At 40.4% G+C, this 19636-nt stretch overlaps 2 protein-coding genes across 2 annotated transcripts; one reads left to right on the top strand and one right to left on the bottom strand.

Annotated features, from left to right (window-relative positions):
• Positions 1-838: 838 nt before the first annotated feature.
• Positions 839-5166, bottom strand: LOC118251527 (granzyme A). The gene is made up of 5 exons (XM_035553710.1): positions 5106-5166; positions 4206-4353; positions 2785-2923; positions 1783-2055; positions 839-1000 (listed from the first exon to the last, which is right to left on the bottom strand). The coding sequence occupies exons 1-5, from the start codon at positions 5164-5166 to the stop codon at positions 839-841; spliced, it is 783 nt and encodes a 260-aa protein (XP_035409603.1).
• Positions 5167-11696: 6530 nt separating this feature from the next.
• LOC118251428 (granzyme K-like) lies at positions 11697-19378 on the top strand. Its single transcript, XM_035553508.1, has 5 exons — positions 11697-11757; positions 11848-12011; positions 14673-14804; positions 18191-18460; positions 19208-19378. The coding sequence occupies exons 1-5, from the start codon at positions 11697-11699 to the stop codon at positions 19376-19378; spliced, it is 798 nt and encodes a 265-aa protein (XP_035409401.1).
• Positions 19379-19636: the final 258 nt, after the last annotated feature.

Below are 19636 nucleotides of genomic sequence, written 5' to 3'. Positions count from 1 at the left end.
AATGACAAAGAGAAGATGGCTTTTCAGCTGTTTTTTTTTTTTTTTTAGTATAACATTGCTGATCTTGTTTCATTCTTTGAACATAGTGCACATCCAAAACATTATGGGCACAGAATATCTGTACTGCAACAGACATTGCGTTCCACATAAACTGACAGCTTCAAACAATAGGATTTATTGCTGTTTCTTTATTAAATGCAGATTACATGAAGGAATGAAGTATAGAAGTTTCAAATACATGAAAGTTAGGAAATAGTTCTCATATCCCAGAGTCAGAAGTCCAACTAAACAGTTGCTGAAAGTTAATTTTCTGAAGTTTAGCAGTCCTCTATACCTATATAATCAGGAGATCTTCTGCCAGATAACTAACAAGTTTTTCAGGTGTCTGGAGTTGTACCTAGCATCTCATTACCTCTTAGGGTTATTTGCAGAAATCAAGATAGAGAAGAGAGCAGTATATACTCAGCATGCAGTGAGGACACAAATGGATGGTTGAGATTCTTGCTCAGATGTACTCATCCAGGTAGGGCTCAGTTTGAACATGCGACGCAAGGACATTGGAAGCCTGAGTCACAGACAGACTCCATGGCAGTGTAAGCTACAAATGCTGTTCTAGCAGAGTCTTCTGTGTTCTGGCCCTATTAAAATGACATCTGTCCTGAAAATAAATGTATGCTGCTTCATCCATAAAGACATCAAGCTACTAAAATTCAGCATGGGAATAGCTGCGTGGGCATATCATTATTGCCAGTAAGATGAAGCTGTTTTAAAAGTATATTTCAAAACTAGATTTTGCTATGCAAATACAAAGTAGGAATTTGCTTGGTCAAAAGCCAGTCTACAAGTCTCCCCCTATGGTTTTCTTTATCCACTGAACGTATTGCTTTGTGAGGCGAGTGTAGACACCAGGAGCACCAATAGCACCACACTTATCTTTTTTCCCAAAAGATGTGATGCCTCTCATTACATTATTACATACTAAAGGTCCACCTGAATCCCCCTGGAAAAAAAGGACATAAATTGTTATTCAGATTTACAAAAGTGAAAAAATCCTCCCCATACATAAAGCTTACTCCTGCTGCACAGTGGAAATAAAAACATAGACAGTGCTAGTGTTTTCTTTTTCTTGTTTTCTCCTTAGAAGGTAAGCTTTTCACTAGCAAAAAGAAAAAAAAAAAAAGAAGACTTCAATGTGATCTTTCAAGTGTGATTTATATGGAATAAATTTAATTCAGTGCCAAGGTATAGCGGGTCTTATTGAATGTGAAAAGAAAAAACGGGAAACTTTCCTCTTGAAAGGCAGAAAGTGTCTAGAAATTGCTACTTTTTTTTTTTTTTTTAATATTGTTAATTCAGTATTTAAATCTTTTAAAATGTGGTAGTTCTTAAAAAGTTTTGCATTTGAGTTGGCACCCAGTCAATTTTTTTATTTTTTTATTTTTTTAAGCAAAATTTGTTCCAAAACCCTCTGGTGTCAGAGAAGTTGTTCCATTGAATTTAGCTGCTTGAGAAAGGGCTTGTAGAGATTTTTCTATTAAAAAACATTTTACTGAAGAAAAGAACAGCTGTCTGCCATGCCTGGATAAAAACACAACATCCATGAAAGTGAATTTTTGATTTTAAATCTTAGAAGAAAAGGCCCTGGTAAATTCTCTCAATTTTAGGATCATTCCTTATAGAGCTGAGGATAGGCAGATACTATGTCTGTAGAAGTTAGTATTTTATATTTTATTTTTAATATAACCTATGTGTATATAGGACTATATATGTAAATATACTTACCACACATGAGTCCCTTTTGCCTTTCTCAGACCCTGCACATATCATCCTGTCTGTTATAGTAGGGTTGTTCCGATAATATTTTTCACTATTGCAGGTTTCTCTGCTGATGATAGTGACATTGACTTCCCTCAGGGTTTCAGAAGTCTTTCTGGAATGATTTTGAGTTCGTCCCCATCCTGCTACTCTACAAACTGTTCCTGGCTTGGGATCATCATTGGAGGTAGGCAGGTCAATGAGTTTCACAGCTTTATTCAATTTTGCTCTTCCCTTAAGCTGTAGAAGATATAGCAAATAGTTTTTATGTCCAACAGAGACACCTGAAAGTTAGATCTATCCCATTATGGTAATGGATGATCAGTGCAACCCGTCTTTCAGATACTTCAGTTGATTGTGAGGGGATTTATGTAATCAGTGAGGTAATATAGGAATAAAGAAAATGAGTATATATTGTCTTATGAAAACCCATTCAACTTCTGCCAAAACATTAGGTCTGAAAAGACCTTATTTCCCTTCTCTGACACTCATATCATTGGGAGGTACCTAAGAAGAGGGAATCTGGGCCTGTTTGCCTAGAGCAAAATAACAGCTATCAGTGAAGCTGGCAAAAAAGAGAATCAGATTTGAGAAATTTTTAATGGAACGGTTTTTTTAGTCAGAACATAATGGTTTTTAGCCAATTTATTTTTATGTTTGAAATATGCTGCTTTCTGTGAATGAAATTCACGTGCTTCATCTTCTTCTTAATTATTTCACTGAAAAGCCAGAAAATTGAAACATCTTGGCCAAGCTGCAGAATTTTTCCACTTCAAGTATTGGCATGCATTGCAAGAAATGTTGAGTGCCTTAGTCCCCATTGCATCCCCAGCCCCCCAGTCAGCTGGATTTGCAGAAACAAAGTTATCAGAAACTCCTGGGGTTCACTTCCCTTCCTCAAAAGAAGGAGGAAACTGGTGCATCATAGGAGATGCATATTCCTTAAGTGACGTGTAAGTAAGTACGTACCTGCAGCAGCATAAGGTCATGTTCCTTACTTTCTGGCCAGTAGCATGGATAGCGAATTTGTTTTGCAATCTTAAAAAACTGTTTTTCTTTTTCTTTTCTTTTTATTGAATGAGCTCCAAGAATAACTTTGTCCCTGCTGCTTTGCCTAAGGAGAAAGACAACATGGTTATTGGGATTCACTTGTGTTAAGTCCATAATTCCTTGCTGTTAAATGTGGTGCTGTAAACCTCTTTTCTCGTGCCTGAAAAGCAACAGTAATTTAGAAAACTGTAAAAGATTACCCTGTTTTACAAGTAGTTAACAAAAGTGTCTCAGTGAATCACAACTGATGTTGTAATATTCTACCTTTAATTTGCCAGGAACAGACAGGTTCAGGTACTTGACTGGGAACCTATCCCTGTTGTTTCCCTTGGGAGCTGGATGCCTGATGCTGCCAAATGGGGGAAGCCTGCCAGAACAGGCTGGCCCTCAGCTGCCTCTTCCTGCAGCAACCAAAACCCTGAGGACATGGTTGCTCCTGTTTCTTCAGCTGTTAAGAGCTGTTTGACTATTGACTGAGCATCATTACGTTGATTACTTACTGTACTTTTTCTTCAAAGAGATTTCTTTTGGAATCACCATATAGTTGCCATATATTGATACTACTTATTTTGGGCCCTGTGCTGCCTTTGTAGTAGATATCTCCCTGTTTGACTGGTGGCAGGAGAAATGGATACAAGCCTCTGACGTCTGCAGAGCCCAGCGATTCACTGGTCCTGGGCAAGCTGCTGACAGAGCCTGTGTGAGGTCTGGCTCAGCAGCAGCTCCAGTCCTCCCAGCAGAGGCAATGGGTGGGATGTGAGATTTGAACCTTGCATCTCTCCTGGCAGGGAGAATGTGCTGGGCCAAATAGCCATGCATGTCTTGAGTCAGACAGGAGGGAGCTAGCACATCCAGTAAAGCAGAGATCTCTAAATGACTCCTGTCATCTGTCTGGAGAATTTTTTGCTCCTTTGTAATTGCATGTTGTCTTTCTGTGCTGAGCTGTGTGTCTTTTACAGAATAAAATGACAAGAACTTGTTTCTGTTTTGTGAGCAGCTATTTAGACTGGCCAGTCCTCTCGCCAAGTGTACTGGTTGACTGAGAAAACAGGCATAGGCCTTTCCCCCAGATTTACCACTTCAGTGTTGCTATTCTGTGCTTGCCTGCAGCTAGAAACTCAAAAATATCCCTTTAGAAACAATGAAGAACAGTATACCTTGTTATATTATTTTTCACTCACCTAAGCACAGTTGTCAATATCATTTTTAAAACACAGTAATCAGAACATGATCATGATCATACTAACTGTAAACAACCACCAGGGATATGAACTTTCCTTCTTGAACAGAGAAAACAGATACTCACTAAGGACAATCTCCAAATCAGAGTGAGAACTTACACAGGACAGTGGGCAGCTGTTAACACCCAGTTTGGTTTGATCAAAGCTCCTCCACAAATAGGTAGTCCTTCATTTCGTAAGATTAGGGCCATAAACGGTCTTGAGTGTGGTCTTACTTCAGCTCCTCCAATTATATCCACACATAAACCTAAAAATAAAAATAAGCCACAATACACATAGCTGGGCTAACAAATACTGACAGACACTGCAGTCTCCTGGAAAAGAACATTTTATGTAATCACAAAGTATACAGACACACAAGTATGTATGCATGTCACAATGCTGGTCTTCATGCTAGATTTCTAAAATTGCTCAGCAGTGCTAATTCTGTATGTTTCAGTAGGACCAAAATTAGGTCAATGGTGTGACAAAAAGAAAACAAACAAACAAACAAACAAAAACAACCTAAGACACAGAAAAATATTATTGATCTTGCACAGATTTATTTTCCTGATGTTCACGGCAATGGTTAATTTCTTAGCTGTCATTGTAAGAACCCCAGGTCTGACACCAGATAAATGTTGTGCATTATCTGTCCTATGCGGACACTTGGAAACTGGGCTGTATATGGTAAGTAACATCAAATGAACATGTTTGTCAGAAAAGCAGAAAATCAAGCAAATAATATAAGTGTATGCCTGTAAAGAGAAAGGTGGAAAAATGATCATATTAATTTCTCTGAATTCTTCCAAATAGCTTGTCCTCTGTGTAACTTTAGTTGTTACTATCCATTCAGAAATGATTTTGTCTGCATGAAAGCTCAAAGAGATACAGAGAGTTCTGTTATTGTAAGAACTACAGTAACAATTGCAACTACTTTCTTTATGCTAATGCACATCTGCTTAACTCTAACTCCATGCATCAGCATTTACCTTCAAAAGCATCTAATTTTGTACTTACCTCCAGGAATTACTAGGAGGATGACAGCAGCAGAGGTCAACAAGGTAAAGAAAGCTCCCATGGTTACTAGCTGCTGTTCTCCGCTGTTCACTATGCAATATATAGCAAAACAAAAAGGATGTGGGTTTTGTTTTTCCTCTTAAGGGTATTTGACATTTGTAACTATGAAAAAAAAGAAAAATCTCCCCAACAACATAGCTCGCAGCTGAGGTGCGAGTGAGAATTTGCGTCATCTGTTGTGGTGTGAAGACAAAATCTCCTTTCCTTCACGCTCTTTCTGTAGCATTACTGGACAGTTAATATGAGTATCAGAGTGAAACTTTGCAGGCCACTACAAATCAAGTTACACAGTGGAACCTGGCTTACATAAATTTCATCTTGATTCAGTTGCCCACATGAAGATGTTTAGTTCCAGTCTAGACACCTCAGGGTAGTCTGAGTGGCCTTGAGGACCTGGAGGATAAAAAATTCATAGGGGTCTGATGATCTGAGACAGACCATATCAGTCAGCCCCAGCCCCAGGCCTTAGTGTCTGCAGTTTAAGCTTGCAAGGTAATTTCTGAAGTCTGCCTAGTCAATATACTCAAGGAATGCTGCAGAGACATTCAGTGGATCAGCTGCTAGAGGCCTGTTTATCTGAGCTGAATCACTTTTCAGGCTCTGCTAACTACAACTGTTAGATCTCCACTGCATGAAAACTGGATGAAAAAGTAAATCTGATTGGAGTCACAGCTCCTCACTTCCTTCCTTTCCAAATATATACACAGACACAGCAATACCTTCCATCAATATTAAAAAAAATTGGAATTTCAGATATTTTATAAACTAGTTAGCTAAATCCAGTGAAGTGTCATTACTACACAGCCTGGAAGGTTTCATGATGACTTTAGCCCCACTGCAGTCAGCCTGCAGAAAGCTTCTAACATGTTGGCTGTGTCACATCTTTAAGCTCAGCCTGACGTGATTTTTACCCACATAAGATCTTGGACAGACAGCTGGCTCAAATTTGCCATTTTCTTCCCTGGGCAGAGGGTAGTCGTTGGTGATTTCTCTGAAGAAGGTAGAAGCAGAGCTATTGTTAGAGATAACAGAGGTTTTTGTGACTGCTGTAGTCCTTTGGAGACACTGTAACCTATGTGACATGGTGACAGGTCCATGCACTGCAACCCATATCAAACTTTTAATTTTCTTTCAGTTTTCTTCTCACTACCTGCACATCCCTGGTAACTATCAGCTGTTCAAGCACTGTTAGCATTCTTTTTTTCAGTGTTATCCTGAACATGGTATCACCAAGTGACATAGGCACCATTCTTTCATTTATCACTTAAAAATATGTGACAAAGTCTGGCTTTATGCTGTTTTAATAGGCAGTTTTAAAATACCTGCTTAAACCCAGACCTGTTTAAACTCATACAACTACAATGATTAATCCTCACATATTCTTGTATGAGGTGCAATATGTAAAGAAAAGAGGTTTTATACATATCGTCTTCTTGTTACCTGGTCTATTTTCAAGAAAAGGCTATTTGGGAAACACAGACTAGAACATTAGCAAGTATTCCTAGACATTTTTCAGGCTACACAGATAAATCTATACCTACCATCTAAACACAATTTCTTATGGCCTGTGCATATTATTTCAATCTCTGAATGCACTCTGATTTACCTCTAAAGGTAGTTTTGCTGTAACTTCTTAGGTGTTTGCATACCATTCCTTAAAAAATATCCCATCTAATCCTTAGAGACCTCATTTACATTGATGATTAGAACTACGAATATGCTGTCTAGACTACTCTTTGATAACCACTGAATCATTTGGGTTGGAAGCGACCTTAAAGACCACCCAGTTCCAACCCCCTGCCATGGGCAGGGACACCTCCCACCAGACCAGGTTGCCCAAAGCCCCATCCAGCCTGGCCTTGAGCACCTCCAGGGATGGGGCATCCACAGCTTCTCTGGGCAGCCTGTGCCAGTGCCTCACCAGCTTCAGAGTAAAGAATTTCCTCCTTCTATCTCATCTAAATCTCTCTTTCAGTTTAAAGCCATTACTTCTTGACCTATCACTCCGCTCCCTGACAAAGAGTCCCTCCCCAGCTTTCCTGTAGGCCCCCCTTTAGGCACGGGAAGGCCGCTACAAGGTCTCCCCAGAGCCTTCCGTTGTCCAGGCTGAACCGCCCCAACTCCCTCAGCCTGTTTTTGTAGGCAACGTGCTCCCCCACTCTGACCATCCTCATGGCCCTCCCCCGGACTCACTCCAACAGGTCCGTGTCCTTATGTTGGGGGCCTCAGACCTGGATGCAGGCCTCCAGGTGGGGTCTCAGGAGAGAAGAGCAGAGAGGGAGAATCACAGAATTTTCATAGAATTTCATAGAATGGCTCAGGTTGGAAGGGACCTTAAAGATCATCTATTTCCAACCCCCAAATTCACATTCATAGTGTCCAGAGAAGGGCTACAAAGATGGTGAAGGGCCTAGAGGGGAAGACATACGAGGAATGGCTGAGGTCACTTGGCCTGTTCAGCCTGGAAAAGAAGAGGCTGAGGGGAGACCTCATCGCGGCCTACAGCTTCCACAGGAGGGGGAGCGGAGGGGTAGGTGCTGATCTATTCTCCTTAGTGACCAGTGATAGGACCCGAGGGAATGGAGTCAGGCTGTGACACGGGAGGTTCAGGCTGGACATCAGGAAGAGGTTCTTCTCTGAGAGGGTCATCGCGCACTGGAACAGGCTGCCCAGGGACGTTGTCACGGCACCAAGCCTGTCGGAGTTTAAGAAGTGTTTGGACTATGTTCTTAGTCATATGGTCTGAATTTTTGGGTAGGCCAAAAATTCCTCACCCTGCTGGGCACGGTGGTTTTGATGCAGCCCAGGACACAGCTGGCCTGGGCTGCAGACACACACTGCTGGCTCATGTTGAGCTTTTCATCCAGCAGAACCCCCAGGTCCTTCTCTGCAGGGCTGCTCTCAGTCCATTCTTTGCCCAGCCTGTACTTGTATTGTGCTTGGGATTGCACAAATAATAACTGCTTCCTGTACAAGCTCATTCTGAGTGTTAGCTCTATCACATACTCCTGGGACTGATTGCATAGGTATTAAAGATCAGATTGACAAGCACATACTCAGCCTCTAGTTTTGTACCCAAATGCTTTTGTCAGTGTCCTCTTCAGCTTGTAATTCATTTAGATGAGGTTGAAAAATTGACATTTTTGTTTTCCTACGGTAAACAACAAGTCAGCTGGACTACTTTGGCTGTGTCAATAAGTTAATTTATGGTCAAGTTCAGATTATATTCTCAGTCCGTGTGTAAAGGGAGGAAACCTCAGAGCAAAACTTCTTTCTCCATTGAGTACATAAGCAAGATTTTTTATTAGTTCTTCTGCTGCATAAGCAATTGGACTTCAAGAAGTCTGCAACATGTAAGCAAAATGTTCTGTTCTTTCCCCCTGCTGTGCCCGCGAGGCATAGCCACTCTCTCAGTGGAAACCACTGCCTGAGCAAAAGAACAAATCTCTCCAGCTGCTATTTCTAGCCTTTGCCTTTGAGGAAGCTTCCCATGGGCATTATGCGTGGGTCAATGGGTCATTTTCAGCTCCATTCTGACTGTTGAATACTCCTCTGTCTCCTAGTTCATGCACAGTCATTTTGATAATTTTGCTTCCCTGGTAACTGTGTTTAGTTTTCATTCATGCTGCTTTCTGTGCCGCTAAAGGTGAACATCAAGTACAACTTTAGGGGACCAATATAGGAGCCCAATTTATACCTGAGCTCCATACCTCTCAGAGCCTCCAGCTGCACAAGTTGAGCAGTGCAGAGTGGGCACGCCACCAGGAGCATAGCGAGGCAGAGCTGGGGTGTCTTCTCTGACTCTGAGAGTGGGGCATGGTGTGCAAGCTCTTCTTGAAGCACAGATGCAATAACTACCCATCTTTTACATAATGGCCCGGTGGCTAAAGTACTTCCCTAGAAAATGAGAGATTTTACTTCCTTTTTGCTTCAAACCCAGCTACTCTTATAAATAATAAAGTAATAATAATAATCTCTTCCTTTATTTGTCTGGGATAATTTCCGTGTGGATAGAAAATGAGGGCATCTTAATTTTCTCCAATGCTCCTTCATGTTTCTGAAGGATGTCAGCACGAGTGTTGCTCTAAACAGCTCCATCTTCCCACTGAGCACATATCCTGAGCTTGTCACTCATGCCTAAGGGGGCCAACAATGGCTTTCTTCATTCTGCACCCAAACTCTAGCTGACCAGTTCCTGTAACACAAAGCACTGCACAATGTAACCACCATGTACTACTGGCTCCCCCTGCAAGCTGATCAATTTTTGCAAATTGTTCCGAGAGGGTAAAATGTGGGCCACTGCTGTTCTTATATGAGTGGTGTGATCATGCCTGCTTTGGCACTTGGTCTTGGCAAGGTGGGGTCCTGCATATGGAGGAAAGAGTTGAACTAAAGGAGTGAGTTGCTAAGAAGTTAGCTGGAAGAGGTTGGGAAAAAATGGTTGCCACTTGCATCCTGTGTTTGTTTACCTGAGAACAACAGGTACCCAGAACAAGTGAGCAAAGATGACCACGATCCTTTTGCTATATTGTTTATATTAACTTTTATGGGATGATTTTTTGAACTGCCTGAATATTCAATGTGGTCAAGATCTGGGATTACAGGTTTGTTACGGTGTACTGACTTGCACTTCTAACATTTTCTTGTCTTAGTCTTGTTTAACCATACATTACCTACTGATCTTAATACTCTTTTCTCATCATGCTGCCCATTTTGATTTCAGTTTTATTCAACCTGACATTATTTCTTGCTCTTAACACTCTTTTCTACTCAGAATGCCTATTTCACTTTCTTCTTTGATACCAGTGTCATAATATTTTTCTCTTGTCTTATCTGCCTCAGCTATGTGCAAAAATCTAGGCTTACTTTTGCCTATTTGCTGTGTGATATCACAGAAAAAAATTAGTAGCACAGTTAATTTAGAGTCCTCAAAACTTTGTAGAGAATCAACATCAGTCCTATAAAACTGTGTGTACTTGACAGAAATAAAGCAACATTAGTTATTATGCTATGGAAGCACAGGCCTTCTCCTGCCTGGTAAGAACATAGGGCTGCTGCCCATTTAGTCTCTCTGCAGCTGTAGGTTTTGCACTGTTTTTTAAGCCAGCCACTTAAGCCAGTGGGTAAAGCCATAAAAAACGTGAACCTAATCACGCCTTTAGGACCCTCTGGGCCAAAGCACTGATCTGCAGGAGTAACCTCTGGTGTGTGAATAAATCCTAGGATTAGCTTGAGGATGGAGAATGGCTTTGGGGTAACTAGTGCTAGTCATTTTATGAGCTGATTAATTCTGAAAGTCATGTGTTTTCTTTTAAAAAAAGCTTCGGAAGAGTTTTCTGAAATACAAAATATGTAATGCTGCATTGTATACATGTTTTCCAATTTTACAGTAAGATTCTGTGTCATAGAAATAAACATCTCAATTTTATAGTCAATTTCATTCAACAGTCTTCAGAGTTGCTATTCTCTTGAATCAAAATTAGAGCAATGAGAGCTAGACATACTGCTTTCTGATTCTTTTCTAGGTTACTTAAGATGATAGACTATTTTATTTTATTTTATTTTATTTTATTTTATTTTATTTTATCATTTTATTTTATTTTATTATTTTTTTTAAGTTCTTGATGTGATGTATTTTTGTAATGGTTTACCAGCACTCTGTGCAAAACATGGGTGCAGACGCAGAGGTTAGCAATACTGTAAAGCCTCTCCCACCACTGTGTCTTTTTATCTTTTTTCTTGTGATGACTGATTAGATATTTTGTCTGCATTTGACACTTGCGCGCTCTCGGGGTTTCTGTATCTGAACCCTGCACCCTTAGAAATTATTACTAAGAAAAAAACAATTTGCTGTGCCCTTCATACGTGTAGCTTGTCTTTTGTGTGAGGTGTTCCTAAGCTATCAGCCAACAGATTTCTGACAGTTCTCAGTGGCTCTCCTAAACTTAATGTAAGAATCCTCATTATCCTCTCAACTGAAAATGTTGCCTGGACAGTATAATTCTGCAGAGGATTCTGGCTGCTGCTGCTGCTGGCTTTGCCCACAGCTTGGGAACGAGCCCTGTACTCCGCATGCCCTGAGCTCTCCCTCTCAGTTTCTGTGAATCCTTTTCAGGTTGCCCCTTTGTTTGTTCTCTCATTTGTTCACTTGCCTTTCTTTAGAGTTGTAAGAGTTGTTGAATTAACTGTCATACTACAGTTTTATTATGCATTCATCCCATATAATGCTCAGGAATTGTCTTAGTCGTTTATTTTCTAGTGTCAGACACATGGAGGTCTGCTGAAGTTCCTGTGAGACGTGAACTGATGAGTGTTGGGGATTCAAGGAATATACAGGTTTTAAAGAAACCCGAAGAAAGAACCTAAAGAAACTGAGCTGCAGTTAACACAATGCATTATTAAGGAAGTAAAGAGAAACTTCAAGAGAGTGCTTTTTATAAAACTTACTAACCACCATATCCTGTAGAGAACATTTAAATAGAAAGACAGTATTGCAATTTACAATGCTCTCATGAGTAAGAAGCAACAGCCATGACCAGCCAGCTGTTAGCTCTTCTTCTCTCTCTAATTGCTGTTATCCTACCTCTGAGATGTAAGTGTTCCTCTAAGGATAAAAATATCCAGATTCCCACTTTGTCTGGATAACATGTAAGTAATAAATTACCCTTCTTTTGCATTTCAGGTGGCTGCAGTGACATTATTGGAGGACACCCCGTGTCCCCCCATTCCCGGCCCTACATGGCTGCCATCCAGAGAAAGAATTTAACTGTGTGTGGAGGAGCTCTGGTGGGTGACCAATGGGTTTTGACAGCAGCGCACTGCAGGTTAGTATCTTACTCTGCGGCAGTCACAATGCTTCGCAGAGGTGGGGCATGGTGTGCAACCCTGTAAGCGAAGAAAGGTGGATATTGAAGGACTGGTAAAGCTGCAATTCTCTCTCTTTTCTTTCTGCTTTGTTTCGTAACTACTGATCTGCATTGAGGACTGTTTTCTTCACTAGTCAGATTAGCCAGTGCTGCAGGACACTGACTGTGCTGTTAACAGACCCAATTCATTATTCATTTGAAACAGCAGTGTCTTAGAGAAGGGGATATATTGCAAACTATATATCTTACCCCTGTGCCTGGGACTAAACCTCAGAACATGCTGAGATGAAGCCGAATTAGCTGTAACCACTGTTCCCTTCACTGTAAATGCCCTATCTGGGTGCACAAAAACCAAATGCCAGAGCTGTGACTATGACAAGGAGCCGTGTCCTTTTGACAATTCAAACGAGGGTGCAAGCATCCCTTCCCCAGGCTGGATACCCCCTGGCTGCCACATATTTTGAACACCTGGCTCAAAGTAAGGGACATCTACTGTTCACATTAGGAAGAAAATTTCTCCTGTTTTAGCTAAAATGTTACCTGAATCATATTTTAACTTTCCAGTTATTCTTTTATATTTTAAGTAACTTAAAGCAAGCCAGTTACAAGAAAACTGTGCAAACTTGACCTACTCAAACACAAGTTTGGGCAGCTTGGCCAGCCTTCATCCACCAGTGAGTCTGAAACAGAGGACAGTGCTCCTTCTTTCAAAGTAAACTTAACTTCCGCTGTTCTTCACTTCTTCACCTGAGTCAGGTTTGATTGCTCCTTTCTTTTTCTTTCTTTCTTTATTTTTTATTTTTTTGTAAAGGTAGAAATACTCTCACCTAGCACATGCTATTATGGGCATTTACAAAATAAAATTCAAACATTCCTCTTTGGAATTAAGGGATGTTTTGATGAGAGCTGGAGGCTTTCACTCTTCAGCCAATGGGTCAGAGATATCCAGTCAGTTATGGTTGTAAAAATTCAGATTTAGGAGCTATTCAATGGAAACAGCACTCGTTGTCTCTGGTCTTGTGGAAAGGACAGCTCTGTTCACTGATTTGGTTTTCGGACAAGGACATTATATTGGGCTGTCTTTGAGTTTGCCTAACTGTAGCAAACTGAAACATCTGCCTGATCTCCTTCTGAGCTGTATGATGATGACCACACAAAAAAAACCAAAACCACTCATATGTTGTCTGTAGACTATTCTTAGGAGATGCTGTTGCAGCACACATAAGCTTTCCTATCTAGTACACATAACCACTTTTGAAAACATTTTTGGCTTAGAGAAATTAGAAGGAGTAGAGCAGCATGAATTTCTGTGTGGCCTGCAAACTAGCTGTCAGAGACCTGGATTAGGTGGCGTTTTTTTCTTTAATTTTAATTTTAATTAATTAATTAATTAATTAATTAATTTACTTTTTCTCAGGCTTCTCTGTATGCACAGCAGCAGATTGCTTGAGCTTTCTGCAAATCAAGCAGTAGTTATACCTCTGCAGCAAGTTACATTTCTATTGAGGATGATACATGAAAGAGTCATAGGGAAGGAATTTTTCAACTCTCACATACTTTTCACTGTACAAGCTCTGTAGATAAAAAGAGAATTTTTTAGGCTCCTGCATTGTCTGTGCAGCCATTTTCACAAGCAAAAATTTACATACAAATAAACAAATTATATCTTTCCTTGAGACATGCAGCTAGAATGAAGAAAATAACTTTTTTTTTTTTTTGATTGATAAAGTCTTCATTCTGGCTTGAATGAGTTGTCCTGTGTGTAGTGAGTTTGTATTCTGAAGATGAAGCACAGGAAACCAGCAGTGTGTCTTCTAGCAGTGTCTTCTTACTGGGTTGCATTAAGTTGAGAAGGGCGAAAGCAAGAAAGACAGACTTGAATAAATAGGTTTCTGACGACACTCAGAGATCTTAGGAGAGAGGGAGATTTATGAGTTGCTTGACTTTTACTATCTGTCATCAGAAACTGGATGTATAACTTTCTGTGGGTTTTGTCAGTCTTCCTTTGTAATATTCACTTCAGGGGTGTCTTGAGCTAGGCAACACCCATTCTTCTTCCTTCTTGGGCTGAGCTGCATTTGGTGAAGTTGAGGACAAAAGTATTACTAATATTGAAGACGTTCACACTTACCTCCATGCATAATGTTCAGCATGAATACTGAGTGTTGATGTGTGTATTGACATCACTCTGATGCCAGTAAGACAACCTCTGTGTTATTAGCCAGGCATGTTTCAGTCCTATGCAAGATTAGATCATAAATCCACTGGCATACATGAAAATATTATTGAAAGTCATCAGTACCAGCAATCCTTGTGCAAGACACTTTCCCTAAAAAGTCAGTAAGATTTTTTGTGACATTAATTCCAAACTCTGGAATCCTTTGACGGTCAGCTATCATGCAGTTATTTTACTAAATGATATTCAAGGTAAAGAAATGCTACTTCATAGAGGAAAACACAAGCTCATGTCAAACTATCAAAATGAACAATATCTTTCCATATTTTTAAATAAGTTATTGTAAAATGGAATTGTTAATTTTGTGTTACACAGATTTTGATTATCTTGAGAGGTGTTGCTCTGTTCCAGCACTGACCTTCTCTTCCTGTACTTTCATTAAATTTTAGATCAACCAAAGAAGAGTTCAGAGTTGTTCTTGGAGCCCACCAAGCATCCATACATGAAAAAGAACAGCAGAAATTTAAGATCATGAATTTATTTAGTCATCCCCAGTTTAACACGTCTTCCATGACAAATGATATAATGCTCCTCAAGGTACTGTTAATTATTTTTTTTATTATTACAAAATGAATATTGCTGATGATCATTTTGGCTATTCTTTGATATTAGAGTATATTGTTTTAACAACATCTCAGAAAACTCTGCTTTTGGTTCTACTAATCTAGATAAGGTTACAGGACCAGTGGCAGGCTGAGCAACGATGACATTTCAAGACCATTCAGTTGTAAAACTCCCTTCTATGCACTCACTGCTGCAACCCTTCTGAAAACCCAAATCACATTATTTTGTCAGTTATCAAAGGCAGTACTGAAGTGATGTATGCAATGGAGTCTGGGCCACAGTCGTATCCCAAGGGGATACATTGTGCTGGATTGAGTGAAAATGGGGATGAAACATATTCTTTATTATTTTGGGTGTCCACATAATTTATAAGTACAGATAATAAAGACGTAGAAGAATTCAGTTCTAGGAGCACAGAGTGGTCACATGGCAAAAACGGCTCAGGATACTGTGGAATGAGGCATGGAAAGGTGTTAGCTGACACCATTGTCCTGGATGCCCATGTGGAACAGGGATTTGCTGCGTACCTGCCCCTGGCTCATCCTAGCTTGTGCCTCATGTTTGCCTGCACTCAGAAACCCATTAATGCAGCACTCAGATTCACATGGAGTCAGCCGTGGGTGTTTTGAATAAGGGGTCCAGTGTCTGTGCAGAAAATCTGTAGATGGTCAAAATGGTTCTGGACTAGATTCCTGTACCATCAGTTTCAGGGCCAGTCCAAAGCCACCAAGAAGGACAGTGAAAAGTCTACTTGGAGGCTGGCGGTGTCCCCCAGGGGTCAGTACTGGGTCCAGGCTTGTTCAACTTACTCATCAATGACCTGGATGATGGAACGGAGTGCACCTTCAGCAAGTTTGTTGATAACACAAAGCTGGGAGGAGTGGCTGATACCCCTGAGTGCTGTGCTGCCATTCAGAGGGACCTGGACAGGATAGAGAGATGGGCCAAGAGGAACTCCATGAAGTTCAGCAATGGCAAGTGCAGGGTCCTTCACCTAGGGAGGAATAACCCCAAGCACCAGTACAGGTGGGGGCTGACCTGCTGGAGAGCAGCTCTGCAGAGAGGCATCTGGGGAGTCTTGGTGGACAGCAGGCTGACCATGAGCCAGCAGTGTGCCTTTGTGGCCAAGAAGGCCAGTGGTATTCTGGGCTGCATTCAGAAGTGTTGCCAGCAGGTCAAGGGAAGTGATCCTCGCCCTCTCCTGAGCCCTGGTGAGGCCCCACCTGGAGTATTGTGTCCAGTTCTGGGCTTCCCAGCACAAGAGGGACTTGGAGCTACTGGAGCGAGTCCAGAGGAGGGCTACGAAGATGATGAGAGGACTGGAGCACCTGTTGTATGAGGACAGGCTGAGAGAGCTGGGCCTGTTTAGCCTGGAAAAGAGAAGACTGAGGGGAGATCGCATCAATGTATATAAATATCTGAGGGGAGGGTGTCGAGAGGGTGGGGCCAGACTCTTTTCAGTTGTGCTCAGCAACAGGATGAGAGGCAACGGGCACAAACTGAAGCACAGAAGGTTCTGGCTGAATATGAGGGGACACTTCTTTACTGTGAGGGTGACAGAGCACTGGGACAGGTTGCCCAGAGAGATTGTGGAGTCTCCTTCTCTGGAGATACTCAAAACCCGCCGTTCCTATACAACGTGCTCCAGGTGATCCTGCTTGAAGGCTATTTGGACTTTATGATCTTCAGAGGTCCCTTCCAACCTCAACCATTCTATGATTCTGTGATCATCTTGCTAAATCTTTAGAAACATCATGACTTCTATACAATGCCTAAGAAACCACATATGGACTTCTATTCAGGCTATATTTTAATGTTATGTTCTGTGTTAATCAAGAATTATTTTAATGGGAAAGACAAGATGTATATTTAAAGTAACTGATATTAAGAATATTACAGTTCTTAATATAGTGCACTATATTAAGAATATTACCACACTGCTGAAATAATTGGTGGAATTATATGGAAAAAGATCTGATGACTTGAACCTTATTTCTCATAGTTAGATGTTATTACCAGTTTGGTGTGACGATGACACAGGAAAGAAAGTAGCAACGTCTCTTTCTGAAACTAGCTGGTGCGTTTACAGACATTTGTGTCCTCAGTGACTTACTGCTGTCCAAGTATAAGAAGCTCCTTCCCTCAATTCACAATTTCCCTCAAAATTGCCTCAAAATTGCCTCAATTTCCCTCAAGTAACAATTCTTCATCTACTTCAGCGCAAAGGCAGGCAGTTTCATTTTGCTGGCTGCTTCTGTGTCCATCACCAGCTTATCGGAAACCCCAGGTTATTTGATGAGTATGAACACTATACCAAAATGGATCTCTAGGAAACATTATTTTTAGAGCAGAAAGTTACAGCTCTGTTCCAGAATGACAAAGATAGCATAAAATCCATGGTTTGAATTTGACACAGTAACAGGGATAGCATTAGCACCAGGGCTCACCTCCCATTAATACAGTTCTGCTGTGGTGGAGTGTTAAGTGACTTGAGATAAACTTTCTATCTTTGGAAATTCCCACCAGCATATGACATAATAATCCATAATTTCTGGGGGGGATAAACATCTGATTTGTTGTAGTTCCTTTGTAAAAAGGTATAAAGCCAGAATTATTTAACTGACAACCATTCAGCAAAACATGTAAGCACCTGTGAAAACAATCGTGGTGAAGTGATCATGTGTAAAACAGAAAATAAGCTTAGTTCTGTAGCTGTGAGTCCTTACCAAATGGGTTGAGGATATGTGTTCGTGTTTTGTTATATTTGCATTTACAGACTTAAATTGGCCTATGCGGAAGGATGAATCTGTCACATAAAGGCCAACAAAACACATAAGGTTTGAATCGTTTAAGCGCTTTTGAATTTCTCAGAGGAAAAGCCTGGCAGCCTAAAGACTTCAAGACCTACTTTTTCCCAGTTTATGTCTCTGCTGTCACGTTTAATTGTTTATAACTTTTCTTTACATCTTTGTTATTTGGTCCATTGCAATTGTCTGCATGTCAGCAAAACACTAGACTGATTTCAACACAGCAGTTCAGTGACAAGTTAGTTTCTTGAACAGGACATAGATCCAACAATGAAACCCACATAGTTTTTTAATTTCTTGCTGTAATCAATGTGAAATCTGGGTGTGAACTCATTAATGGTGCCAGGGTTATGGAACTGCTATACAGACATAAGGAAAGTACTTCTGGATCTACAGAAGTGCAAGCAAGTTCAGAATCGGATCCTAAATACAGAAAAGTGGTTTATTAGTAAAGAAAATGCTGGTAAAAATAGACTATTTAGCCCATTCAATTAGTGATATATATTTTCCTTCCTCTCTGCATGTAAAAGCAGTTTTTTTTTTTTTTTCCAGCTAGATCGTGTGGCAAATCTGAATAAATACGTGCAACCTTTGCATCTGCCTGACTGTGATGAAGATATCAAACGTGGCACAGAGTGCACGGTGGCTGGATGGGGAGTCACGTCTTCAGGAAAGCAATCAGAATGTCTTCAGGAAACAACTCTTAAAATTGTTGATAGAAAAATCTGTGCAAAACAATATATTAAAAAAAAAGTGAAAATAACCAGCAACATGTTGTGTGCTGGAGGGAGAAAGAAGTTTCGAAAGAGTGATGTTTGCCAGGTAAGAAGCAGTTACAAAGATGAGGGGATGTGCTTTTAACAATTGTTCCCTTTTCACTAGGAACAAAGCAGCACTAGACACTTTACAGGCTGACCAGATTCATAGAGGTTTTAAACACATTTATAAGCACATTTAGTGCTGTGAAAAGAGCAGTGTTAAAACTTTGGGTAGTTTAGGTCACTGTAGAAAACAAGATCTAGAATGTAAGACTTTGAGCCTGGGAATTACCTCAGTTGAATTCAGGTGCATTTCTTCAAGCTGTTCTCCTTAGGATCCACTTGTACCTGATGGAGAGAAGAACTTTCAGTCTGAATCATCTGATCCTTTCCAGATGTCCTCATCTGAATAGTACAAATTTAACTGTACATTCAAAATTCCTGCTTAGATCTTGCTTTTGACATCTTCTGTGCCTAATTCTATGATTCTATGATAATCCAGAAAAGCCAGTTGCTACAGAAGTGTGAATGAATTTATAACAACAATAAAAAAGACAAACTGAAAAAAATTGAAATAAGATTATAATAGCACTGTGCTGGTCTACAACATTTACATCAAAGGCTCCGTCAGTCTTTACAAGCATCCACACTCCTCATACCTCACCCAACTTCCCTGAAGTGACATATGCCAACTGATGCATTTCATAGGTTAGAACAGGTCAGAAGCAACATTTCCAAAATGGTGTGTTCCTCTTGATAGAAGCAAACACTTTGACAGTTCCTTTTTTTTTTTTTTTTTTTTGTCTTTTAGGGAGACTCTGGTGGGCCGCTCATCTGTGGCGGTCACTACAGTGGGATTGTTTCTTTTGGAGAAAAATGTGGAAAAAGACACAAAGAATACTTGCCTGGAGTTTACACACGACTGACTAAAAAATATATTGACTGGATAAAAGAAGTAGTTTCCCATAACAGTGTGCCTTAAGACAGGCAAGACAGATTTAATTGATACTGTGCTGTGCTTTAGAACTAGATGCTGCCTTATGCTGCCAACTTTACAAAGTAGGTCCTAGCTTTACTTCTTTACTAACACCACCACAGGTTTATGAGAAAGTTGAAAATATTCCCTTTTGCATAGATAAAATGTTTACTAATCTTTAGTAGGAAACTGCCTCTTAGACAACACAATTTGTATTGGACTTCACTCTATTTTCTAGTGTGATTGGAAAGTACTACTCATCTT

The sequence above is a fragment of the Cygnus atratus genome, chromosome Z (genome assembly GCF_013377495.2).
Source record: "Cygnus atratus isolate AKBS03 ecotype Queensland, Australia chromosome Z, CAtr_DNAZoo_HiC_assembly, whole genome shotgun sequence".
Lineage (NCBI taxonomy): Eukaryota > Metazoa > Chordata > Aves > Anseriformes > Anatidae > Cygnus > Cygnus atratus.
The sequence above is the reverse complement of the archived record's forward strand: the minus strand, read 5'-3'. Positions and strand labels throughout refer to the sequence as shown.

Bases quoted from the DNA above. Each gene is read 5' to 3' on its own strand.
- LOC118251527 (XM_035553710.1), bottom strand. From the start codon at position 5,166: ATGGGAGCTTTCTTTACCTTGTTGACCTCTGCTGCTGTCATCCTCCTA. The intron at 2,924-4,205 runs GTAAGTTCTCAC...CCTTAGGCAAAG, and splicing joins ACAGCTGCCCACTGTCCTGT to CAGCAGGGACAAAGTTATTC. The intron at 2,056-2,784 runs GTACGTACTTAC...TATCTTCTACAG, and splicing joins ATGACCTTATGCTGCTGCAG to CTTAAGGGAAGAGCAAAATT.
- LOC118251428 (XM_035553508.1), top strand. From the start codon at position 11,697: ATGACCAGCCAGCTGTTAGCTCTTCTTCTCTCTCTAATTGCTGTTATC. The intron at 12,012-14,672 runs GTCACAATGCTT...ACCAAAGAAGAG, and splicing joins TAGTATCTTACTCTGCGGCA to TTCAGAGTTGTTCTTGGAGC. The intron at 14,805-18,190 runs GTACTGTTAATT...TTTTTTTTCCAG, and splicing joins ATGATATAATGCTCCTCAAG to CTAGATCGTGTGGCAAATCT.